This window comes from Xiphophorus maculatus, chromosome 24, assembly GCF_002775205.1.
Source record: "Xiphophorus maculatus strain JP 163 A chromosome 24, X_maculatus-5.0-male, whole genome shotgun sequence".
Taxonomy (NCBI): domain Eukaryota; kingdom Metazoa; phylum Chordata; class Actinopteri; order Cyprinodontiformes; family Poeciliidae; genus Xiphophorus; species Xiphophorus maculatus.
The window spans coordinates 11,681,754-11,705,444 of record NC_036466.1 but is presented as its reverse complement, the minus strand read 5'-3'; the positions used below and the strand labels follow the sequence as shown (position 1 = coordinate 11,705,444).

Sequence of the window (23,691 nt, the reverse complement as noted above, 5' to 3'; positions counted from 1 at the left end):
ATTTTCAGTTCAGCTTTGAAGCCATGAAAGACACTTCAAACCTCTTTTCTCTGCTGCTTCTTCCTTCTGCTGACATGAAAATGTTCCTCAAAGCTCCACAGAAAAAAAGATGCTTTACTGGAAACTGCAGAGAAACTTCAGCTTCCATCACAGAAACCAGTTGAACCAGTTTAGAACTGGATGTCCCACAGAAACTCTAATCTTAGAGCAGTTTTCAGGAACATCCATAATTTTATCTGAAAATATATATATATTTTTTATAGTCATTCTAAATATATTTAAGTAATTAAGTTTTGTATAGTAATTATAGTAACTACATCTTTATTTTAATCCTCCATGATGTTTAGCTTATTGTATTCAGATTAACAAAGAAATGTAAATATATATGTTTCAAGCTTGTATCTTTTGTTTGACAGTTTCTTTTAATAAAACCAGAAACATGCATTTTAGTTGATCTGAGAATTTTTTTAAGCTTCTAATTTAAGGCAGCAGCTTATTTTTTGCATTATTTAGACTGAAGATGTTTAAATAAAATACATGACAATCATTTAATTAATCGATATTGTTTTTCCTTCAAGTTTCTTAGGTAAGCTGCTCCAAACTATAACAGTAGTTATTTTACTTCCCGGTGTTTTATTTTGAAAGACCGCACAGGAAACGTATTTGTATTTTTCCAACTTTATTGTAGTTGTAATTACCAAGTTTCGCCACCAGAGGGACTGAACACATTGCTCAGGTCCGCAATCCATACTGGTTAGTGGTAGTCATGGTTACCAATTAAAATAAATAAGAAACTCGCTGCTGTGAATGATGCGAGTGTTTAGCGCGGAAGCTAACTGGTTTCCAGCTTCAAACCAGCGGGATAACTGGTTCCCAGTGAGATAAATGAAGGCAGATTCTTCTCCTGGGTTCATGTCAATGTTTTCTCTGTCAGTGTGAACTAGAAACAGCTCCACAGAGTTGAAAACAGCCGCAGAGACTCTGAGCGGAGCTAACGATGCTAACGATGCTAACAGACTCCAGGAGCAGCTTGTTTTACATACAAGCTGATTATCAGCAGCTGCGGATCTAAACTCTGATGCTGGACAGCAGCGCCTGTTCTTCAGTTCACTAATAATCGATCAAAGTTTTATCATTATTCAATTTTATCATTAAGCTCGTCTGAAGGATTTTAGTGTGTAGTTACAGTGTGTCACCACAGGAGTGCAGTACAGAGTGAGTAACTTGTTAAAAACAAACCTAAATATTGAAATAATATTGTTTACTACAGTGCTCAAATATTTTTAAAAGCTTCATCGAGTTTTTAATTTTAAAAATATTTATTTATTTTTTCCCTTTAGATGGTTTTATTCTGCTCAAATCTCAGCTGGTTGACTTTTATCACTAATAAATATGTTTTTTATGTTTATAGTTTTTCCAGACTTTGATTCTCAAAATTACCCACAGTTAATATTTTTGTAAGGATTTTTACTGAATAAAATTTAAGGTTTTTTTTTTAGGTAACTACATTTCCACCTGCCGTTACTATTTCTAAGTAGCTGTTATTTACTTTTCGTTTTGAATTGTTTTAATAAAGATTCTCCAGTTCTAATAACATAAAGTACGAATCCTGACTTAATTCTGCAGATTACTCTCTACAGAATTAAGTCAATATAGTTATTAGAAACTGTTTCGTGAAAAGTATAAAGTTGATCAGTTTTATGATGGTTGAGTGAGTTCTTACTGCCCTCTGGTGGTGAACTGTCGTAACTACAGACATTCTTCAAGTACATTTTTCAGCCGGAGGTTTTGTTTATCTTTGTTTTAATCTTCACTTTTATCAAGTCAGCATATGTTAATACCATTAAATTAGAGTCACAAAACTTCCTGTAAAGAGTTTAACACATCAGCTATCTTTTAAGTTTTAAAACTCTTTATTACAAATATTACATCGAATATATTTAAAATATTTCAAAATCATATTTGAGTCGGAAAACGGTGGATATAACTGAGGAAAATTGTTAGTTTTTCTCTATATAAAGTGGAGAAGTGGATATTAAATGTAAATAATGCAGCATTATCAGGACTGTAGCTCCCACTATGGCCACCAGAGGGCGGAAATATCCCGTTCTGAATCTAGAGGTGAGTTTGTAGAGCTGCAGCTGGTTTCTGACTTCTAAGTTGATCACGTTTATATCACTCATTATAAATATTATTATTAAAATTAACAATTTAATGTTAATATTAACTCTTCTGCCTACTTTAACATACAATCAGTGTTTTATCGGTCAGTATGAACTAGAAGCAGCTCCACGGAGTTGAAAACAGCCGCAGAGACTCTTAACGGAGCTAACGATGCTAACAGACTCTGGCAGCAGCTTCAGAGGAGCTTTGGCTCCATCAGAGCTGAAACGAAGCTCTACAACTCTGGTTTAGACGCTGATTTTGCGGTTAGAAGTTAGGAGAATATTTATGATCGATTAAATTATCCTGGAAACATTTAGAAGATTGATGCAGAAGAAGCAAACTGAACTTCTCTCAGAGCAGGGCGGTTATTGCCCTCTAGTGGACTCAGATGGTAACTACAGCTTCTCTAATAAGCTAGAGAATTTACACACCATATTCACTTCCGGTAGGTACTTTCACATTAAGAGCTACAGAAACGAGTTAATATTCTCGGTTAGCTTTCATATTAAATAATGTTTTAGTTTTTCTTTTTCCTCCCTGAAATGTTTATTCAAAAGCACCAAATTAAACTGCTGAGGTTTTCAACCACCACTATATAATTTTCCTATTCCTAGATAGTCATGTCAAACAGATAAAAGTATTTAAATAAAATTAACAGCATCAACAAATTATTTTATGTTTAATAAATTTATTCACAGATTAATTCAGTCATACAATTAACTAAGTAATATTAACTAGTTATATTTTAAGCTTTAACTTTTTATGTTTAATTTTTCTCCATTAGATATTTTCATCCTGCTCAATGCTCTGATCTCAGCGGGTTGGATTTTATCACAAGCACATTTTTATTGTTTGTATTTTTCAGGCTTTGATTCTCATATTTACCGACAGTTTATCTTTTTGAGAAGATTTTTCTGAAGTAAGTTTAATTTTCTTTTCCATTTATTAACCCTGTAGTGGCTCTTTAACAACATTAATTTAAGTTGATTTTATTTGAACTGATAAAAGTGAAAATGAGAACAAATTAAGTTAAACAAATGATCTGGTTGAGTCAACATGAATAGGAATACCTGTAGTTACGATAGTTCACCACCAGAGGGCAGTGAGCGCTCATAATCCACCATCAAAAATAAAAATAGTTTGTTCTGCTGGTTTTCAGCTGAATCCATGAAAAAAGCTGCTCAGCTTCAAATCAATAACAGCAAAACAGAAATAGTTAAAGTTTTCTATCTTTATTCTAGTTTTGTTTCACTCTGTAAACTCAAATTGAACTGTTAATATTTATTCAGATGAATTAAACTTTGATTCTAGATGCTGAAGAAAACACAAGTGTGACTTTGTGTGAAAAAAGAAATTGAAACCAACTTTGGTCTCCTTCAGAACAGCGTCCATTTTGACCCACAGGATGGAAATAACTTGTTGACTTGTTAACAGAGGTAAGTGTTGCTGCTCCGAGTCCCTCCGTGTCTCTCGGCTCTCTGGACCTTTCCTGACCGATGAGAGGCTTTCAAGACACAAAGAGTCTCCTGGTTCTGGAGAGACTGACGTTTTTCATGATCCAACACCAGATACTTCACACACAGTGATTACTGTAGGAAGAAATATTCCAAATTATGCAACAAATTTATTTTTAAAGTTGAAACAAACCTGCTCCATGTTTTTCTAAGAATATTTTGCTGTTTAAACCAGAATGCAGAACTGATATTTCAGGCCAAATAAATGTAATTTGAGTTGTTCTACATTAAACCCACAGTCAGTTTCTTAATCTGTGGTAAATATCATCTGGGGCCCGATTGTTATCCTGACCATATGGGTCCAATTTGAAGTGCTGTTATTTATTATTTAGCATTTGGTGAAATATGCATTTTCATATCAGTCAGGTAATTATAAACCCTGTATTGTTAACTATTCCATCATAAAAAGCAGTTTTTTCCTATTTCTCTCTTTAATGACACACTTCCACCCCTCCTAGATGAATTAGATGAATCAGTTCATTTCTACAGCAGGTAGAGATAAGAGAGAACCAGCAGGACACTGACCAGCCAATCAGATGTTCTCCTGACTGAGAAAGTGGGATAATATCTCATCTCTGCAGTAGGTTGGGTTTTTAAAGCTCTTCATAACCTCTTAAAACATCCTGATGAAAAATGAATCAAACCTACTTTAGACTATTTTATCTCCAGGTTTCAACACCTTGTCCAACAATCCCCTGATCAAAGTCCCACTGAACTACAGAAAAACGACATATTTCTGTCCATGAATGTACAAAAACACCAACCAAGTAATGAATGTAACAGCATGGATGAGAGCTTGTAACAAAGGCACAAAACAAAGGATTTGCCTCATTGTTCTAATGGATGTTATCGGTTTCATTAACTGACTCCTTTGTTTTCTTTACCTCGAGGTTGAAGTACTGGAGTCAAATAAACCCAAATGTTTCATTTTGTCTCCTAGAAATTCATTGATGGCCCAAATGAGAAAGACTCAGGAGACTCATATAATAATAATGTTCTATGGCCTGTCCATCACAAGGGCAGATGCAAACTTTTCATTTGTGGAAATTTACACTAGAAAATGTTAAATATTTGTCAATAATATATTTTTTGTTTTGTTTTTTCTCCAACTGAGAATCGACAACCAGACAGTCAAGAAATAAAATGTTAGATATCACTGTTTTTAATTTTTTTATTTAAGTGTTTTTTTAAAAAGCAAACTAGAAAGAAAATGTATTTATAATAAAGCAGATGTTGAGTTTCTCTAATAAATGACACCTGGACTCTGAAAACACTGATATAAAGGTCTAATAAAAACACAAGATATTTATTAAGTTTTATTGTTACAGGAGCAATGAAGAAATATTTTAGTAAACAATTATATGGTTTGATTTCAAAGGTTAAGTTTTAATGTTTTAAAACTTTCCTCTGAAAACTGCTGATAGTTTTTATGTTTTCTAAATAAAAGTGTTTAGAAACACTAAAATGTTGTACATATGTGTAAGTATGTAGTTGTAAATAGTTGTCTCAGAGCTGAATCTACTTCCTGTCTGGTTCTGATTGGTCCATTCAGAGAGAAACCAGTCGCTGAGCTGCAGTAGCATCAAGGTCCAGTTCTCCCAGTGCAGTAGTTCAATCAGCCACTAGAGGGCGCAGGACGTCTCCAGCTTCTCGTGGTTCTTCTTCAGCTGATTTTCTGCAGGTTTTCTGCTTTCTTGGGTTGATAAACAGGAAGTGTGAGGATGGCAGCTTCACCTTCATCGTCCTCCTCTTCCTCAGCTGCAGCATCAGTGATCCTAGAGGTCCAGTTCATCTCCTGCTGATGCTTCCAGTTCTTCTGGGTTTCTGCTGCTCAGCTTCAGATCTGCTTCACTGACAGCTTCAGCTTTTCTGTCTGGACCAACAGATGATTGATTTGCTGCTGGAAACGGTGATGGTGCAGCAGATCCTGCAGGGGGCGCTCTGGGGCCTCAGAGTTCAGGTCGGTTACAGTCACATCTCCCAGACTCCTGAATCTTCTGGTTCCTTCCTGAAATGATTTCCTGCAATAAAATGTTGGCTGGAAATGAGCAGAAAACTGAGAAAAACCTGAAAAAGTTCAAATCTGGCCTAAAGTTTTACAGCTCAACTAATACAAAGGAAAACATGAAAATAAAGGTGTTTGTTGTCACCTGAAAAGGGGGGAGGAGCCTAAGGTGCTTCAAGATGCTTAAAGTTACCTGGAAGGGGGCGGAGCCTCAGGTATGGATCAGGATCAGGACTAACCAGTTCAGACTCCATTTAGCAGCAGAGCAGAGTCTGGATCAGGTGAGTTTTCACTTCTTCTTGTTTTCTTCTCTCTGGGTTTTCTCTCTGTGGAGGAACCAGAAACAGAACTCGACCCGTTTCTCCTTCAGAACCAAGTTGCTGGCTTCATGGAGCTTTGGTTCTGGTCGGGTTCTGGTTTCCTGTTTGTCAGAACCAACATACTTTTTTAAAGCTGCAGTTTCCTGTTGCTGAGTTGAACTGGTTCCAGTATCTTTACTGGTTCTGCTGCTCTTCCTCCTGATGTCAGAAACCTTTGACCTCAGAGACTCACATCTGGTTTTAGAGGAAGAATTGAGCTGAATCATTAAAAACTGGTTTCCAGGATGAAATTGTAGATTCTGGCTCAGCTTTCTGAATAAATTCTAGTTTGTCTCCTGCAGAGCAACACGTCCTGCTCCGTATTTCTGTTCAGTTGTTTCATAACGAGCCTCTGATGACATCACAAGAGGCATCATTAGAGCATTCCTGCAGTACACTCTCCCAGTAACAGACTGGGACACCAGTGGGTCTCTGATTATGATTCATGTCTGCAACTTCCTCATCAGGACTGCAGTTCAGAACCAGTTGTTTAAGCCCCGCCCCTTTAGAGCAGCAGGTAAACATTTGTTCTGTTGCTGGAATCTGGACCGACCCGTTGGTCCTGGTTCTGTAGCTCTGAGCTCGGTTAGTGTTTCTGGTTGTTTTCAGACTGGAGAAATGAAATGAAGGGCAAAGGAGGGCAGATCAGCCAGAAATTATTCTCAAGAGTCGCATCACTTCAACATCAGATACTTCTAGATAAAAGTACAAAGTACAGCATCATAAAAATACTCCTGAAATGCTATTTTTAAAAAGTAACTCAAGTAACAGAGTAACTGTAAGTAGTTACTACCCACCTCTCTCTCTCTCTTTATATATATACACACACACACACACACACACACACACATGAATGAATAAAGAAGAAAGAAAAGTTGCTCAGAGGGAGCAGGCTGTAGCAAAACTTTCCTTTCTTACAAATAATTTGTGCAAAATACAGTGAATTATGCTAAAAATAATTTATTCTGTTACAATATATTTAGGTGTACATGTTATGAGACAGCATATTGTTTAAATGTACTGAGTTTTAGATTATTTTTAAATTGATGTAATTCAGTTCAGGCTTTCATTTCCATAAATCTGCTCCACACTTTCTAACAAACATTTGTTTCATTTCAGCTCCAGATAATTGTTTCTTAGATTCATTTTCCTCTTAAATTGTTTCTCCTTCTCTTTCACTGAATGTTTTCCAGTAGTAAACTTTGTTTTGCTTTATTTAATATTTGTAGAGTTTTGAAGCCAACTAAATGTCCAAATTTTGAGTATTTAGGTTTTTAGAAACAGTGGATTTATCTGATTTCTGAACCCAGCATCATGGAGGATCTTGTTGCTCTTTTTAATGTTGAATTATCTCTAGAAAACTCGTATATTAGTCAAAACCTCAGAAAACATTGTGGCAGTAAACAATAACCAACAAGTTATAGTTTAACATGTTTTAATTTCCCCGTTCTAGAATGATGTCTGGCCATGTTGGATTGTGTTTCCAGCAAACTTTCTGATTCCACCAAACAAAGCAGGAGGAAAACAAACATGAATGTCGTTGAATCAGTTCAATCAGTTCATTTTATGCTGCAGATTCACAGCAAACGTTTTCTGGAGGAAGTTGATCAGGTAAATAAAAAATACCAGAAATGTTTAGTGGCTGAGACAGACGAGCAGGAAGGTTAATGTTTGTTCTGTCTGCTGGAATCTGGATGGACCTGTTGGTACTGATTCTGTAGCTCTGAGCTCAGTCACCACTCCCTGTTCCTCCCAGACTGACTGAAAACACAAGATGGAGGTCAGTGATCAGGAACAGGACAGAGCAGAAATAAAAATAAAGTCAACAATAGTCTGATAATAAAGGAGAAGGCAGTGTTCTGATCCAGATGTTTGGATTAAAGATGGAAGCTCAGAGTCAGGAGTTTTGGTTTTGGTTCTTTCTCTCTGATCAGACGGTTCTTCTTCCTGCCTGCTGTGACCCGATGTTTGGATCAGAAACTGAGTGAACTCTTTCGTCCATCTGAAGGTGAAGTCAGAACGTTCCAGAAACAGCAGCTCAGATACAAACTGAAGGTTTTAATGGACCTGCTGAACTGCAGCTGGTTCTGGGTTAACTGGTCCAGTTTGTGTCCTCTGAGGTTCTGCTGTGAAGTCGTGCTACTGTTGCCATGGTAACAGCTGCTGGTCTGCTCCTCGGGTGATGCTGATGTTCAGCCTGAAGTTTTTACTGGTTCTTCTTCATGATCTGGTCTCTGAGGTTCTGACTCTCAGCAGAACATCTTCCTCTAAACCAGATTTGGACCTGAACGGTTCCAGAACCGCTGCTCTCTAACAGGAGCCGCTCCAACATGGCAACAAGCCGCTGAGTTCAGGACCAACACTTCACTGCTTCATAGGAAATGTTCACTCCTTCATTCACTACATCTGACCTCAGTCTGGATGTTTCTACAGACCTGGATCAGGATCCAGTTCAGACCTGGAAACGGCATCATGGAGGAGTGGACGACTCAAAGTTATCAAGTTTATCAGCATAAGACATTACAGCAACTGGGCAGTTTAAAGTTTTACATAATAAACAAAAAAGCAACATTACATTATAGTGGAAAAATAAAGAAAAGTTATAAAAAGTTGTAATACAGAAAAGAGTTACTTTATTTTCTAGTTATTATGTTTCAAAGGCAACTCTAAACAGGCTAATGGTTTTTAGTCTTGATTTCAACTGTTTTGCTGTTTTCTGGAAGTTTGTTCCAGATTTGTGGTGCATAGAAGCTGAATGCTGCTTCTCTGTGTTTGGTTCTGGTTCTGGGGATGCAGAGCAGAACCAGAACCAGAAGACCTGAGAAGTCTGGAAGGTTGATACAACACCAGCAGATCTTTAAGCCGTTCAGTAATTTATAAACTAACAACAGTATTTTAAAGTCTATTCTCTCAATGGAAGGAGTTTAGAACTGGGTGATGTGATCTATCTTTCTGGTTTTAGTCAGAACGTCAGCAGCAGCGTTCTAATTTATTTGTTTAGGCAGACATGTTGCTGTAATCAATGCAACTAAAGATAAACACATGGATGAGTTTTCCTAGATCTTGCTGGGATTTTAGTCTTTAATCCTGGAAATGTTCTTCAGGTGATAGAAGGCCGACTTTGTAACTGTCTTTATTTGACTGAGAAGGTCAGAAAATCTTGGTATCTCCAGTTTCCAACTGTAATAACTGAAGCTGTGCATTCAAACCTATGTTTGTAGGTTCAAACATAACTTCAGTTTTGTTTGTGTTCAGCTGGAGAAGGTTTTGGTAAATCCAGATATTTATCTATTCTAAGGATGTGTTCAGTGATTGGATGGTTCAGAGCCACCTGGTGACATCATAATGTAGAGCTATGTGTCATTTAGTCTTGGTAAATAATCTGATTATTTTGTTATAACCTGACCAAGCAGGACATTATTAAGGATAGGAGGGGCCCCAGGATTGAACCTTGAAATAACCCCACAGGTGATTTCTGTCGTTCCAATGAGACGTTACCTGTTGACACAGAGAAATCCCTGTTCTTTAGTCAGACTGGAACCAGTGAAGTACTTGGTGTTTTCTGCTGGTTCATGTTTTCTTGTTTTGTTTTTGGCAGAAGCTCTTTGTTGCTGATTGAAAGACCAAGAAGTTTGATGTCAAAATTCCAGATTTATTAAGACAAAACCCACCTGACTTTAAAAGGTGTTTAATTCTCAGAAATCTCTGAAGTTGTGCTGGAATCAGGTTCCTCTTATCCTCTGAATCTATGATGGGAACCAGCTTTCTGCTCCACAGGACAGTTACTGGAAATGGATCACTGGGACTGACTGGTTCTGGTTTCTCTCTCAAGACGTCCAGAAGATGGAAGATCTGGATCTGAAAAAAGACAAAGCAGAACCTCCAGGATCCAGCTGTCCGTCCATGTGGAGTCACTTCTCCAAAGATCCTCCTCCAGTCTTCAGTACCGAATCTGGACCATCAGACTCAGAGTAAGGAACCAGTTTCTAACTTGTGCATGTGAATCTACAGAAATATAATAGATCTGATACTAACTGGTTGATCTTCAAGTTGGAAATAAAAATGTAACTTGATTTTTTAAAATATTTTACATTAAAGCTGAATAGACATGAAGGATGTTGGTCAGTAAATCAATAGAGTTTGAAAGAAGGTCTGAGTGAATCAATGATGGATAAAAACAAAAAAATAATGTGAAGAGCAACAATTCAGAGATTATATCCTGATAACACTAGATCCAGTTTAAGTACTGGGGACACTGGGCCCAGTTTATCCAGGTAGGCTGATGACCGGGCCACAGCCACTGAGTTTCAGCAGCTCCGAAAAGAAAAGTCAAAGGTCAAAGCATCTGTAGAGGACTGAGCTGGTTTCCTGGTTCTGCTTCCTGGTCGGTTCTTGGGTTCTGGTCTTTAATGACCCACATCAGCTCCTCCTACTAGCTAAACAGCTTTGGTTCTGATATCATGGACCAGATCCTCTGATCTCCACCTTCTGCCACTAGATGGTAGCAATGTGATGCTGTGCAGTGCATTCTGGGCTTTGTAGTTCTATTAATGGATACTATAGAAGAACTTTGTGGAATAATTCCTAGAAATATGATCTGATCAGATCCATCAAACTGGGATATGAGCCTGTTGTCCTGCAGGTTCTGCTTTGACCCATGTGACCCAGACCAGTAGAACCAGTTCTGGAGAAAATGTGGAGTTTGACCCAACAGATCAGTCTGAATGTTTTATTCTGGAGCTTTAAAACATCTGCTTTTCTGCAGCAGTTTGTGTTCAGATCTTCTTCTCTGGTTTTTATCTCAGAGTTTCTCACTGATTGATGATCTGAATAACAACATGTTTGTGTTTCAGAGGGCAGAACCACAAATGGAGAACAGAACCTCCAGGATCCAGTTGTCCATCCATGAGGAGTGATGACTCCAAAGAAGAACCTCCAGTCTTCAGTGCTGAACCTGGACCATCAGAACCAGAGTAAGAAACCAGTTTCTATCTGGTGGATGTGACTCTGCAGAGACCAACCAGGGTTTAACTTTGATTTCTGATTAGAATCTGATGCAGAGATAAAATATATATATATAATTTAAACCATTTTAGTTTAATAGTGACCTTATCTGGGATTTGAGTTACCAGAACCAACCGGGGAGGAAAAACTGTGTTCTGAGGTTCTGACCCAGTTTCTGGTCTCTAGTTTGTGGTGGATCTTCATGAACATCTTCAGCGCCAGCCTGTTGATAGTGAACTATTTCACTGATGAATAAATGTCTTTACTTGTCCAGGGTGAACCCCAGCTCTCGCCTGATTACTGCTGAACACCAGTCCCTCCATGACCCTGCAAAGATAAGAAGTGATGAACGATGGAGGGATGGATGGAAGAAAGATCTTCCTGGATGCATAGAGAGGAGCAGCTGTGCTCCAGGTGAAACTGAACACCTCCAATCAGAGTTTCCTCCTATCATCTTTGTTGAACCAGACTCGTGTTTTTTATAGTTGAAATGTGGAAATTCAAGATTTGAAAAGTCTTTTTGTGATTTTTTCAGCTAAACTGAGTTTTTCCAGCTGGTGTAAATGGAATATATGTGTTGATGACCCATATTATCATCTCTAAATACAACAAACACTTTATAGAATCAATATGATGAGGCTTACAACTTACTTTATCTTGGTTCTACCACATCACAATGTTAAGAGGAATTAAATGGCAAACAGGACGGCTAAGGAGAGTCCCAGTTGAGTGTTGGTTGATACTAATGATGATGATACTTAATCACTGCGGGTCACTTTCTACCTGAACTTTAACCTTATGGAGGGAACATGAGTCTGAGTCAGCATGAAGACAGACCAGAACAAAGTTACCTGAACTCAGGCTGGAAAAACTCTGAATGTTCATTGAAGTGATTCAGACCACAGAAACTCTCTTAATATTTAAATTTAATTTTAATAACATCAGGGTCACAAAGACTCTGTCTGGTTCAACTCCCAGCTAAAACGCTCACAGTGTCTCCAAACAGCATCGATCAGTCGGTGCAGACATGATTTATACCACAGATAATATAGAAACTTTGAATTCATTACATTGATCTGTTTAATGAGATGGGCTGAAGGTTCAGACATTCCCAATCTGCAGACATGAAGTCGTCTCTAATTCAGGTTAATCTTGATCTTAGAAAGTCAGTCTGTCCTGCTCAGTTATTCCAGATTAATGTTCATATAAACACATTTATTCAGACAGTTTGAGGCACATGAGGCTCTGCGTCAGAGTGAGTCCTCATCAGTTTAAGATGGAGTCCATCAGACAAACAGCTGGCCGCCTGACCAACAGGCTCTGACATTCAGTAACTTTTATTTACGTTAATTTATGTTAAATTAGTTTGAGGTTATCCACCTGTCCCAGTGGATACTGGACTTTGTGAACTGGTACCAGTAGAGGCACCACCTGATCAGTCCAGGGCAGTGGCAACTTCTGATAAGGGCAACCGCCCAGGTCAGATTGTTGTGGGGGGCGACATAAGAGCTCCTCACGTCAGATGCAAACTGGATGACAAACCAACATTACTGCTAAGCTTTTTCTGTATTTCTACAGGGTTAGTGGTCAGTTCAGTGAATGAACTGAATCAAATCACTTAATGAACTGATTTGTTCCTTTCTGAGTTCAGTTCAGTTCATCATGGCGGTCTGGAGTAAAAGTTTAATGTTCTGAATAACAGAACAGCGTCTGGGTGGAGAGGGAGGGACTGCTGTTGATGTCTGAGGGAACGTGATTTATGATTCCTTCATGGAAACAAATTACTAACATCACTCCCATCCAGACCAGCTCCAGAGGAGTTTAGCTGGGGGGGAATGGATTATTTTGAGGGGCAGAGTAAACAGGCTTTTAATTTACATAAACAAGTGTTTATGTAATGTTTCAATAAAAGAACCATATTTATTAAAACAACAAATAACTCTGCTGTAAACTTGACATGTATAAAATTCTGACTTATTATGCTGAAATTAGCATAAACATTAGTTTATATTTCAGAAATCTTAGAGTCTAATGTTTCCAGTGCCTGAAGTCCATTTCTTCTACTCAGAGGGCACAGATGCAGGAACTGAGGGAGCCCCTACTGTATCAAATTACGATGAAATAACAGAAAGTTGGCCACTCTGAGGTAAAAAAAAGAAAAGAAACAAAGACAGCTTCCAGTCCAGGGTGGACAATGCCTCCCGATGCCCGCCCATGCTGCCAGGCCTGGTCTCTCCCTTCATCCCCATCGTCTTAACAGAGTAGGAACAGTAAAGAGAAAACAGCAATGACTAGAGCTATGGCAGCCTCCCTCTGTCCGTCTGCTCCAGGGCAGCTGTGGCTACAATGTAGCTCCCCACCATCAGTGTGTGAATGACAGAATGTAGTGTGAAGTGCTTTGGTTAGGGTTAGGGTTGAATGTCTCTCAATGTGCAAAAAATTACTGATGTGGCTGGAAGGAGTTTGCATTTAGCAGCTTCATCTACCCAGAATGCATTGCAGCACAAACAACATTCCAACTTCCAAGTGACAATATTTTGTTTATTTTTAGCAAAACTGAACAGGCTACAATGTTTTCACTCTTTTTTTGTACATTTGAAATAAAAATTTATCAGCCTATTTTTTCAACTAATCTTGGATCCTTCATGTTTCTATTGGCTGTAACAAGATTTCATCTCAGCTATTGCTGCCTTTCTATCACAAACCATTAACAAGTAACTGGCCAGGCATACCTAATAAAGTGGCCAGTTTGGTTCTTTGTTTCCAGCACAGTGCTCAAAAAGAATGCCACTTCAAATTAAACAATTGGGTAAAACTCTAAGGTCAGAGGTCACTCTGTGGGAAACATGTGATTAACTGAAACCTTCAAACAGAGAAAATCACAAAAGTTTTAATGAACAAAACTGATTGCCAACATCTTTGTGCAGCAAGAACCTTTTATTTATTTGCTTTTTTCTTTTATCCGTCACCTCAGTGAGCACAAGACTGAGTTTTATTCATAAAACCTACATTTCCTCAATGACTGAAGTTGGAATTACTTTCAGGTTTCAACACTTGGCAGAAAATAATTTGTTTTCTGTAATTATTTTTCTGTCATAGAAGTTCATACACAAACCCTTCTTAGAATATCAGAAATGGTTTTATTGTGTTTTTCTTTCTTCAGATTTTGATATTCAGTATCAGCCTGACCATAAAGCGTCTCTGAAGAAGAAGTTCCAGAGTCTCTTTGAAGGCGTCGTTGAACCTGGAAATCAAACCGTTCTGAACCAGATCTACACAGAGCTCCACATCACAGAGGGGTTAACTAGAGAGGTCAACCAGGAACATGAGGTCAGACACATTGAAACAGCATCCAGGAAACAAGAAACAACAATCAGAAGAGAAGACATCTTTAAAGTCCCACCTGGAAGAGATCAACCAATCAGAACAGTGATGACCATGGGAGTGGCTGGCATTGGGAAAACACTGTTAACACAGAAGTTCACTCTGGACTGGGCTGAAGGCAAAACCAACCAGAACATTGATTTCATATTTCCATTCACTTTCAGAGAGCTGAATATGTTGAAAGAAGAAAAGTTCAGCTTATTAGGACTGATTCATTACCACTTTGAAGATATAAAAGACGCAGGAATCAGCAGCTTTGAAACTTTCCAGGTTCTGTTCATCTTTGATGGTCTGGATGAAAGTCGATTTACTCTGGATTTCAAGAACAATCCGATCCTGACTGATGTTACAGAGTCCAGCTCAGTGGATGTTCTGGTGACAAACCTCATCAGGAGGAAACTGCTTCCCTCTGCTCTCCTCTGGATAACCACACGACCTGCAGCAGCCAATCAGATCCCTGCTGAGTGTGTCGGCATGGTAACAGAGGTCAGAGGGTTCACTGACCCCCAGAAGGAGGAGTACTTCAGGAAGAGATTCAGAGATGATGAAGAGAAGGCCAGCAGGATCATCTCCCACATCCAGAAATCAAAAAGTCTCCACATCATGTGTCACATCCCAGTTTTCTGCTGGATCACTGCTAAAGTTCTGGAGGATGTGATGAAGACCAGAGAGGGAGAAAAACTGCCAAAGACTCTGACTGAGATGTACATAGCATTCCTGGAGGTTAACTTCGCAATCAAGAAGGAAAAGTATGATGGAGGAAAAAAGACAAGATCAATCTGGAGTCCAGAGAACAAGAAGCTGATTGAGTCTCTAGGAAAACTGGCTTTTGAGCAGCTGCTGGAGGGAAACCTGATCTTCTATGACGAAGAGCTCAAAAAGTGCGGCATCAACATCAAAGATGCTGCGTTGTTCTCAGGAGTGTTCACTGAAATGTTTAAAAGAGAGAGAGGGACGTGCGACATCTCCGTCTACTCCTTTGTTCATCTGAGCATCCAGGAGTTTCTGGCTGCAGTCTACATGCTCCACTGTTTCACCAGCAGGAAGTCAGAGGTGATCAAGACGTTCCTGGGAGAAAAATACAGAGAAACATCTCTAGATGAGTTCATGAAGAAAGTCATGGAGAAATCCCTCAGCAGTAAAAATGGCCACCTGGACCTGTTTGTCCGCTTCCTTCATGGTCTCACTGTGGAGTCCAACCAGAGACTCTTAGAAGATCTGCTGGGTCAGACAGAGAACAGTCCAGAAACCATCCAGAGAATCATCACCAACCTGAAGGAGATGAACACTAATAGAATCTCTCCTGACAGAAGCATCAACATCTTCTACTGTCTGGTGGAGATGAACGACGTCTCATTTTATCAGGAGATCCAACGGCTGCTGGATTCAGGGAAGGAGCTCTCAGTGACTGACTGTTCAGCTCTGGCCTTCATGCTGCAGATGTCAGAGGTTCTGGATGAGTTGGACCTGGAGAAGTACAACACATCAGAGGGAGGACGACGGAGACTGGTTCCAGCTGTGAGGAACTGCAGAAAGGCTCGGTGAGTCCAGATGTTTTCATTGTGTGAATGCTGATTCAGCTCTATTGTCCTCATGTTTCTTCTTCTTCTTCAAGTTGCTTCTGGATGTTTTTGGTCTTTAACTTCTTCCTTCATCCTCTGGACTATTTCAGCCATTCAACCATCTAAACATTCAGCTCATCCAGGACAGCTGCAGCTTCTGGTTTTTAAGATAACATAAGATAAGATAAGATAAATCTTTATTGTCATTGTCACAAGGACAACAAAATTCAAAGGGTGCCATCAGTCGGTGCACATGCCCAAAAACAAAAAATAACTGTCTCACAATTTACACACAACGCAAGAATCAACAAACAACTGGCAAAAAAATAAAAAATAAAATAAAATAAAATAAAATAAAATAAGAACAGCCACATTCTCACATACATAATTTTTTAGAATAGAATAGAATAGAATTCAACTTTATTGTCATTGCACTGTCACAAGTACAAGCAACGAGATGTAGTTTGCATCTATCCAGAAGTGCTCTACGAGATATAAATATTTATTTACAGATGTACAAGACTATGTATGTATGGACTATAAGGGGTTATAACAAGAGATATAGACATTGTGTATAAATATAAATATGGGAGCTATATGCACAGATTATACAGAATATACAGAATATACAAGAATGTTAGGGAATGGATTATAGATAAATAATGGCAGATAAAATTTACAGGTTGTATGTGTGTGTGAAGAAAACAGTCCGTGATGTGTGTGTGTGTGGATAGTCCATTAATCATTATGATGATTAATGGTTGTTTTTGATTGCATTTAGTTTTGTTATTGCTATCGGGTAGAAACTGTCTCTGAGACGGTTGGTTCTTGTTCTGGTTGCTCTGTATCTTCTGCCTGAAGGCAGCAGTGTGAACAGAGAATGTCCGGGGTGAGAAGTGTCCTTTGTGATGTGTTGTGCTTTTCTTAGACAGCGGTCGCTGTGCAGGTCCTCCAGTGAGGGGAGAGGGCAGCCAATGATTTTTTGGACTGTATTCACAGATACAGTAGGTCAGTATGCTCTCTATGGAGCACTTGTAGAAGGACACCAACAGCTTCTCCTTGATGTTGTTCCTCCTGAGAACCCTCAGGAAGTTCAGTCTTTGCTGGGCCTTTTTTTATCAGCTCCAAGGTGTTCATGTTCCATGTGAGGCCCTGCTCAATGTGGACCCCCAGGAAACGGAAATCAACTACCCTCTCCACACATTTTCCCCCAATGGTTAGTGGTGTAATGTCTGTTTTATTCCTCCTGTAATCTATTATGAGTTATTTTGTCTTTGAGTTGTTGAGGAGCAGCTTGTTCTCCCTGCACCACTGCAACAGCCGCTCCACCTCTCCCCTGTAGGCGGACTTGTCGCCTCCTGAGATGAGCCCCACCACTGTGGTGTCATCAGCAAACTTGATGATGGTGTTGCTGTGGTGGGCAGAGGTGCAGTCGTATGTGTACAGACAATAGAGCAGGGGGCTCAGCACACAGCCCTGTGGAGAGCCAGTACTAAGGCTGAGGGCAGTGGATGTATGTTTTCCCACCCTAACTCTCTGCTGTTGGTTGGTCAGGAAGCTCAGGATCCACATGCAGGTGGAGTGTGGGAGACCCAGGTCCCCCAATTTGTCCACCAGTCTGTGAGGGAGGATGGTATTAAAAGCAGAGCTGTAGTCTACAAAGAGCATCCGCACATAGCTGCCCTGCTGCTCCAGATGTGACAGAGCAGCATGGAGGGCCGTGATCACAGCGTCCTCTGTGGATCTGTTGGCTCTGTAGGCGAACTGGTGGGGGTCAAAGCCAGGAGGGAGAAGTGCTGTGATGTGACCCCGGACCAGTTTTTCAAAACACTTCGTCACCACAGGGGTTAGTGCCACTGGCCGGTAGTCGTTGAGGCAGGAGATGTGAGGTTTCTTGGGTATGGGGACTATGGTGGAAGATTTCAGGCAGGATGGGACTGTAGACAGGGCTAGGGACTGGTTGAAGATCCTGGTGAAGACTCCAGCCAGCTGATCGGCGCAGTCTTTCAGGACACGTCCAGGGACGCCATCAGGTCCAGCAGCCTTCCTTGGGTTAACAGCCCGCAGTGTGCGCCTCACCTCGTGCTCCTCTACAATGAAGAGTGTGGTGTTGTGGGTCGCTTGGTGTAGTGTGGCTGCCTCTGTTGGCTTCACCTCAAAGCGGGCAAAGAAGAGGTTCAGCTCCTCTGCCAGCGTGGCGTCGCCTTCCGCAGCTGCGAGGTTGGTCCTGTAGTTGGTGAGATGCTGGATTCCCTGCCACACCTGCCTGCTGTTGTTGCTATTTTAGACATTTTGATCATTTTAAAAATATTTAACTTTTTATCAGTTTTCAGGTTGAAATGAATAGAAGACCCTGAACTCTAGAAAATGTATTTTCTGAAAGATCCAATCAGTCAGAGAGACTTTTTAAACTTTAAACTTCTCTTCACTCATTGAGCCGCTACTCCATAATTCATATTTAAGATCTTTGACTGTTTTTATAAAATTATTGTTTAGGTTTAATGAAAATTTGAACCATTAAAATAAACCATTGCATTAATTAGAAACTTTGTGAACAGTGTTGTTCTTCTTCATTTCCTCATCATCCTCACCTCTTCCTCCTCCCACTAGTTTCCTCTGAGTTTGTAAATGAGAGCAAAATGTGGTGATTGTTGTCTGGCTCCAGAAAAAGTCCTAGTTTCTGTCAGATCCTCCCAAAGATCTGAGAACTTTGCTTCCAGAGCTGGAACCATTTTCCTCATCAACTCTTCATCTGCAGCTTTTGTTGAAGCTGTTAGCCATGAAGACCTGGAGAGACATGAGCTTCAACTCTTTAGACATCCCAGCCTCTTCTAGTTACTGGAGAACTTTCACTGCTTCACCATGAAAAATGCTGCTGGACCCAAACGCTCTGTTTTGGTCTTCAGCTCTTTAGGAGTTTAGCAACAATTTCTTCTAACATCCAAACCTTTGTTCCTCTGAGACAATGGACAGACCACTACAGAGACATGGTTCCCTCTTCCAACCAGTTTGTCCCAGTTCCTCTCAGATCAACAGTCTGAGAGGACGGTTCAGACCTGTAGGAGCAGCAGGACCGGTTCTGCTGCTGCTCTGCAGGATGACCAGAACAATCTGAAGCTTTTAGCTGCAGCAGGTTGACGACTGTCCACTTTCTACTTTGTTAAAGCATCAAATCCAGCAGATGAACGGAGACAGAACTGGGAGCATCATGATACTGGTCTGCTCCCAGTTCCTCTGTGGCAGCATTTAATAACCTGCTGCTGGGAACTATGGTTCTATAGAATATACTACTATTATTAATGATGATGATGATTCTAGATGCTGCAGCAGATATTGGCTAAACAAACCCAGAGATGCCAGAGGTCCACAGCAGGCTGGACTTCCTGCTCTGCTCACTTCATTTCTAACTCACTTCCTGCTTGGTGGAAGATCTCAAGGAGCCAAACGGCCTAGTCCAAGTCCGAGCTGTGAGCAGTTCCTCCTCCTCTCCATCATCTCCAGTAGTTTCCTTCATCAGCTCAGTCAGCCTCTTCATCAGCTGCTTCAGCTCCTTTGAGGCTCTGATGCTGCAGCTCCATCAGATGCTGCAGAGAAAACTGAACTTTCCTTCACAGATGATAGAAGATCTTCAACATCTGACTGCAGCTGAAGGTCTGAGGACATGAAGCCTGGACCAGAACCAGAACCAGAACCTGGACTTTAACCAGGAACTGCACAGATTCTCTGTGGGGTCAAACTCAGTAAATTGAAGATCAGATGTTGATCAGATGATGACATCACTGTTATCATATTTTAGTCTGTTTATGATCCAGATTGATTTCATTAGAACTGAATTTATTTCTTCTCTAATCACAGACTTGGTGGCTGTTCGCTCCAAAATGCTGAATGTGAAGTTTTGGCCTCGGCTCTGAAGTCCAACCCAGATCTGACTGAACTGGAAATAAATAAGATCTACATAAATAGAGGTGGAGACTCTGATCTGAAGCCTCTGGTTGAGATCCTGGAGAGTTCAGTCAGTAAAGTGAAGAAACTGAGGTTTGTTTTCTTTATTTGTACAATAAAATCATTCATTTATACTTTAAACATTAGTTTAATTAATGCTTTTTTTCCCAATATATTTTCTTTTAAAACAACCTGTTTAAATGTCAGAATAAAATCTCTAAAACTTTTTACCTTATATATTATTTTTTTTCTTATTTCAGACTTTGAGATTATTGAACTTTGTTTTTCAGTTTTTTACTTTAAAATGTTTTTTACTGATGAACAAAATGAGTAAAATAATTCAAATGATGTAAATTAATGATGGAGATGTTTCAGTTTGGTTTGGTAAAGATTCAGATTGTTTTATTTCTCATTTCTGATTCTCATCTTTACATCCAGAATGAAATGTTGTTCCTCCAGAGTCGAGCCACAAACACTGACAAGTTCAAATCATCATTAATGACCAAATCTAAGAAATGACTGATTGTAGAAAAGCAAATCTAGATGAAAGTGAGGTTTGCAGCAGCAGCAGGTTCCTGAGCTTTGTCCTGAAGCTGTGGTTCTGTTGGGCCGGGTCAGAGAGGAACCGTCCTCTTCAGTCTGACAGCTGTCAGTCGGTTGGAGCCTCGTCTCTGTGATGATGCTTCATCAGGTCACGTCTCCTTAGGAAATAATGGCCTCCATTGGCTTTCAGCAGCTTTAATAAGAACCCAAGGCCATTAATGAAGAAACTGAGTGGTTCTGATTCAGTTACCAAGTCGGGTCTCCAGCTGATGATCAGGAACCAGCAGAAATAGCTCAACTCATCCAGGCTGATAGAAAACTTTGAGTTTCTTTATTGATCAAATGTTCTGGTTCTGCTGGTTTGGACTCTTTAAACCAGTTTGACTGGATCAGATGTTAGAATCAGTTCATCATGTTTTTTTTACATTCAGGGAAATTAATTTTCTACATTTTTATTATTTATTTGTTCATGTTTCAGTTTTAACCTGCATCCTGTTGGCTTCAGCTCACATCTTTTATTCTTTATTCAGATTGATTGACTGCAGTTTGTCAGAGACCAGCAGGACTTCTCTGTTCTCAGCTCTGAAGTCCAAACCGACCCATCTGACAAAACTGTACCTGAGCGGAACCAACCTGGAAGGTTCTGGAGTGAAGGAGCTCTGTGGTTTTCTACAGACTAAAGGCTGCAGACTGGAGAGATTGGAGTATGTAATTATATAATTATTGATATTTCTGTGAATAATTAGATATAATTGATCATAAATCAAATTAATTTCTTCTGTTCTAATAAATATTTTCTGAGTTTGTTCCTGGACTTGGATCCAGAGTTTAATTTAGTCCCTCTGTGTAACTGAGTTGGACCTGCTGATCTGAGGTCAGAACAGGACAGCATTCGGACCCCCAGTGTGTAGAAATCCCCCTCATGTGAAGCAGGTCAAAGGTCATTCAACCCAGTCTAGAAAAGTGAATTCCTGGAATCTGACAGGAACAAATCAATAATCAATGATTGATGCTTCAACACTTTGATCAGAACCTGGAATGATTTTACTGACTAAAATCCTCCAACACAACATGACCCAGTACCAGGTTCTGGTTCTGGTTCTGAAGTCAGCAGGTCTTTATTGAAGCAGCAGCTTGTTGGCATTAATATTGATGAGAATCTTTAACTGGTTCTGTTGGACTGGTTAACCTGCATCCTGTTGGCTTCAGCTCACATCTTTTATTCTTTATTCAGATTGAATTACTGCAGGTTGTCAAAGATCAGCTGTGATTATTTGGCCTCAACTCTGAAGTCCAACCCGACCCGTCTGACAGAACTGGACCTGAGATTGAACAACCTGGAGGATTCAGATGTTCAGCAGCTGAAGAATCGTGTAAAGACTTTAATGTAAGTAAATGTTTGTAGTGAGTCCAGCTGCTGTCAGCATATTGAACTAAACCCAGTTAGCATCAAAGCAAAGATCCAGTGTTCCCAGTAAAGCTGCAGCTTCTCAGTGGGAGGAGAATGGTTCAGGCTTCCTGATTGGACACAGAGACAGCAATCAGCCAATCAGAGGAGCAGCAGCTTGCTGTGTTCCTACGTTTGTGTTGGTGTGAAGATGAGTGTTGTTGCTGTGTCCATGTCTCCAGGAAGTCCAGCTGGACTCCAGCGTCCAGCCGTCCAACATGTCTAGAGACAGTGGTCCTCATCCATCAAACTGTGGCAGCAGCAGATCTGATCTCAGATCTGTTTGTTCTCTCAGTTCAACAGGAAACAACTGATCAGGTTCATCTTGGTCACAGCTCTGAGATCAGTCTGACTGCAGCCTGGAAACCATCTAGTGGATGTGCTGCGTCACTGACTGCTGCTGGAGAGAGGCTGGAAACACTCACTGATCTGCTCTCTCCTTCCTTCTTCTCTCTGCAGGTGCGATGATAATGGTGATTTTGAGGATTCTGGTGATTTTGAGGATTCTGGTGATTTTGAGGATTCTGGTGATTATGAAGATTCTGATGGTTCTGATTATTCTGATTTTTTTGACCGGTGCGACTGATGATCTCTGTGAAGTAGAAAATGGTCTCAGTGTCCTGCTGATCCTCAGAGGTTGAAGTTGCAGCAGTTTGAGTGTAAAGAGACTCTGACTGGATCATGATGATGACCTCTGACCTCCAAGATTTTCCTCCTGTTTATTTTCTCATGTCTGTCATTTAGTGTCTGATATTGTTTGTCTCTTTGGATCAATAAAGATCCAATTCAAACTGGGCTCCATTTAGAGGCTTCATGGAGTTTTGATCTGAACTGGATTCCACAGGAAAGTTGATCTTTTTTCTCTCTGATTCATTTTCATCCTGGAACCAGAAATGGTCTGAGAATGGAAACATGGGAATCATTTTCAGTTCAGCTTTGAAGCCATGAAAGACACTTCAAACCTCTTTTCTCTGCTGCTTCTTCCTTCTGCTGACATGAAAATGTTCCTCAAAGCTCCACAGATAAAAAGATGCTTTACTGGAAACTGCAGAGAAACTTCAGCTTCCATCACAGAAACCAGTTTAACCAGCTTAGAACTGGATGTCCCACAGAAACTCTGATCTTAGATCAGTTTTCATAACATCTATAATTTTATCTGAATATATATATATGTATATATATATATATTATAGTCATTCTAAATATATTGAAGTAATTAAGTTTTGTATAGTAAGTATAGTAACTACATCTTTATTTTAATCCTCCATGCTGTTTAGCTTATTGCATTCAGATTAACAAAGAAATGCAAATATATATATTTTAAGCTTGTATCTTTTGTTTGACAGTTTCTTTTAATAAAATCAGAAACATGCATTTTAGTTGATCTGAGAATTTTTTAAGCTTCTAATTTAAGGCAGCAGCTTATTTTTGCATTATTTAGACTGAAAATGTTTAAATAAAATACATGACAATCATTCAATTAATCGATATTGTTTTTCCTCCAAGTTTCTTAGTTAAGCTGCTTCAAACTATAACAGTAGTTATTTTACTTCCCGGTGTTTTATTTTGAAAGATCGCACAGGAAACGTATTTGTAATTGTTCCAACTTTATTGCAGTTGTAATTACCAAGTTTCGCCACCAGAGGGACTGAACACACTGTTCAGGTCCGCAATCCATACTGGTTAGTGGTAGTCATGGTTACCAATAAAAATAAATAAAAGGACTCGCTGCTGTGAATGATGCGAGTGTTTAGCGCGGAAGCTA

At 39.7% G+C, this 23,691-nt stretch overlaps 1 protein-coding gene across 14 annotated transcripts in view; it reads left to right on the top strand.

The window, feature by feature from the left end:
* LOC102228431 (NLR family CARD domain-containing protein 3-like) overlaps window positions 1-23,691 on the top strand; it is a 971,185-nt gene that overhangs the window by 32,566 nt on the left and 914,928 nt on the right. For 5 of the 14 annotated variants that reach the window (XM_023329340.1, XM_023329338.1, XM_023329339.1 and 2 more), the window contains exons 8-9: window positions 21,714-21,866; window positions 22,386-22,686. The exons of 7 other annotated variants lie outside the window; for them this stretch is intronic. In XM_023329340.1, coding sequence (XP_023185108.1) covers window positions 21,714-21,866; window positions 22,386-22,512 — 280 coding nt within the window. In that variant the 3' untranslated portion in view covers window positions 22,513-22,686. Of the gene's footprint in view, window positions 1-19,849; window positions 20,030-21,009; window positions 21,184-21,713; window positions 21,867-22,385; window positions 22,687-23,691 lie in introns of those variants that run through there. 2 more of the 14 variants (XM_023329341.1, XM_023329343.1) reach the window with 2 other exon arrangements.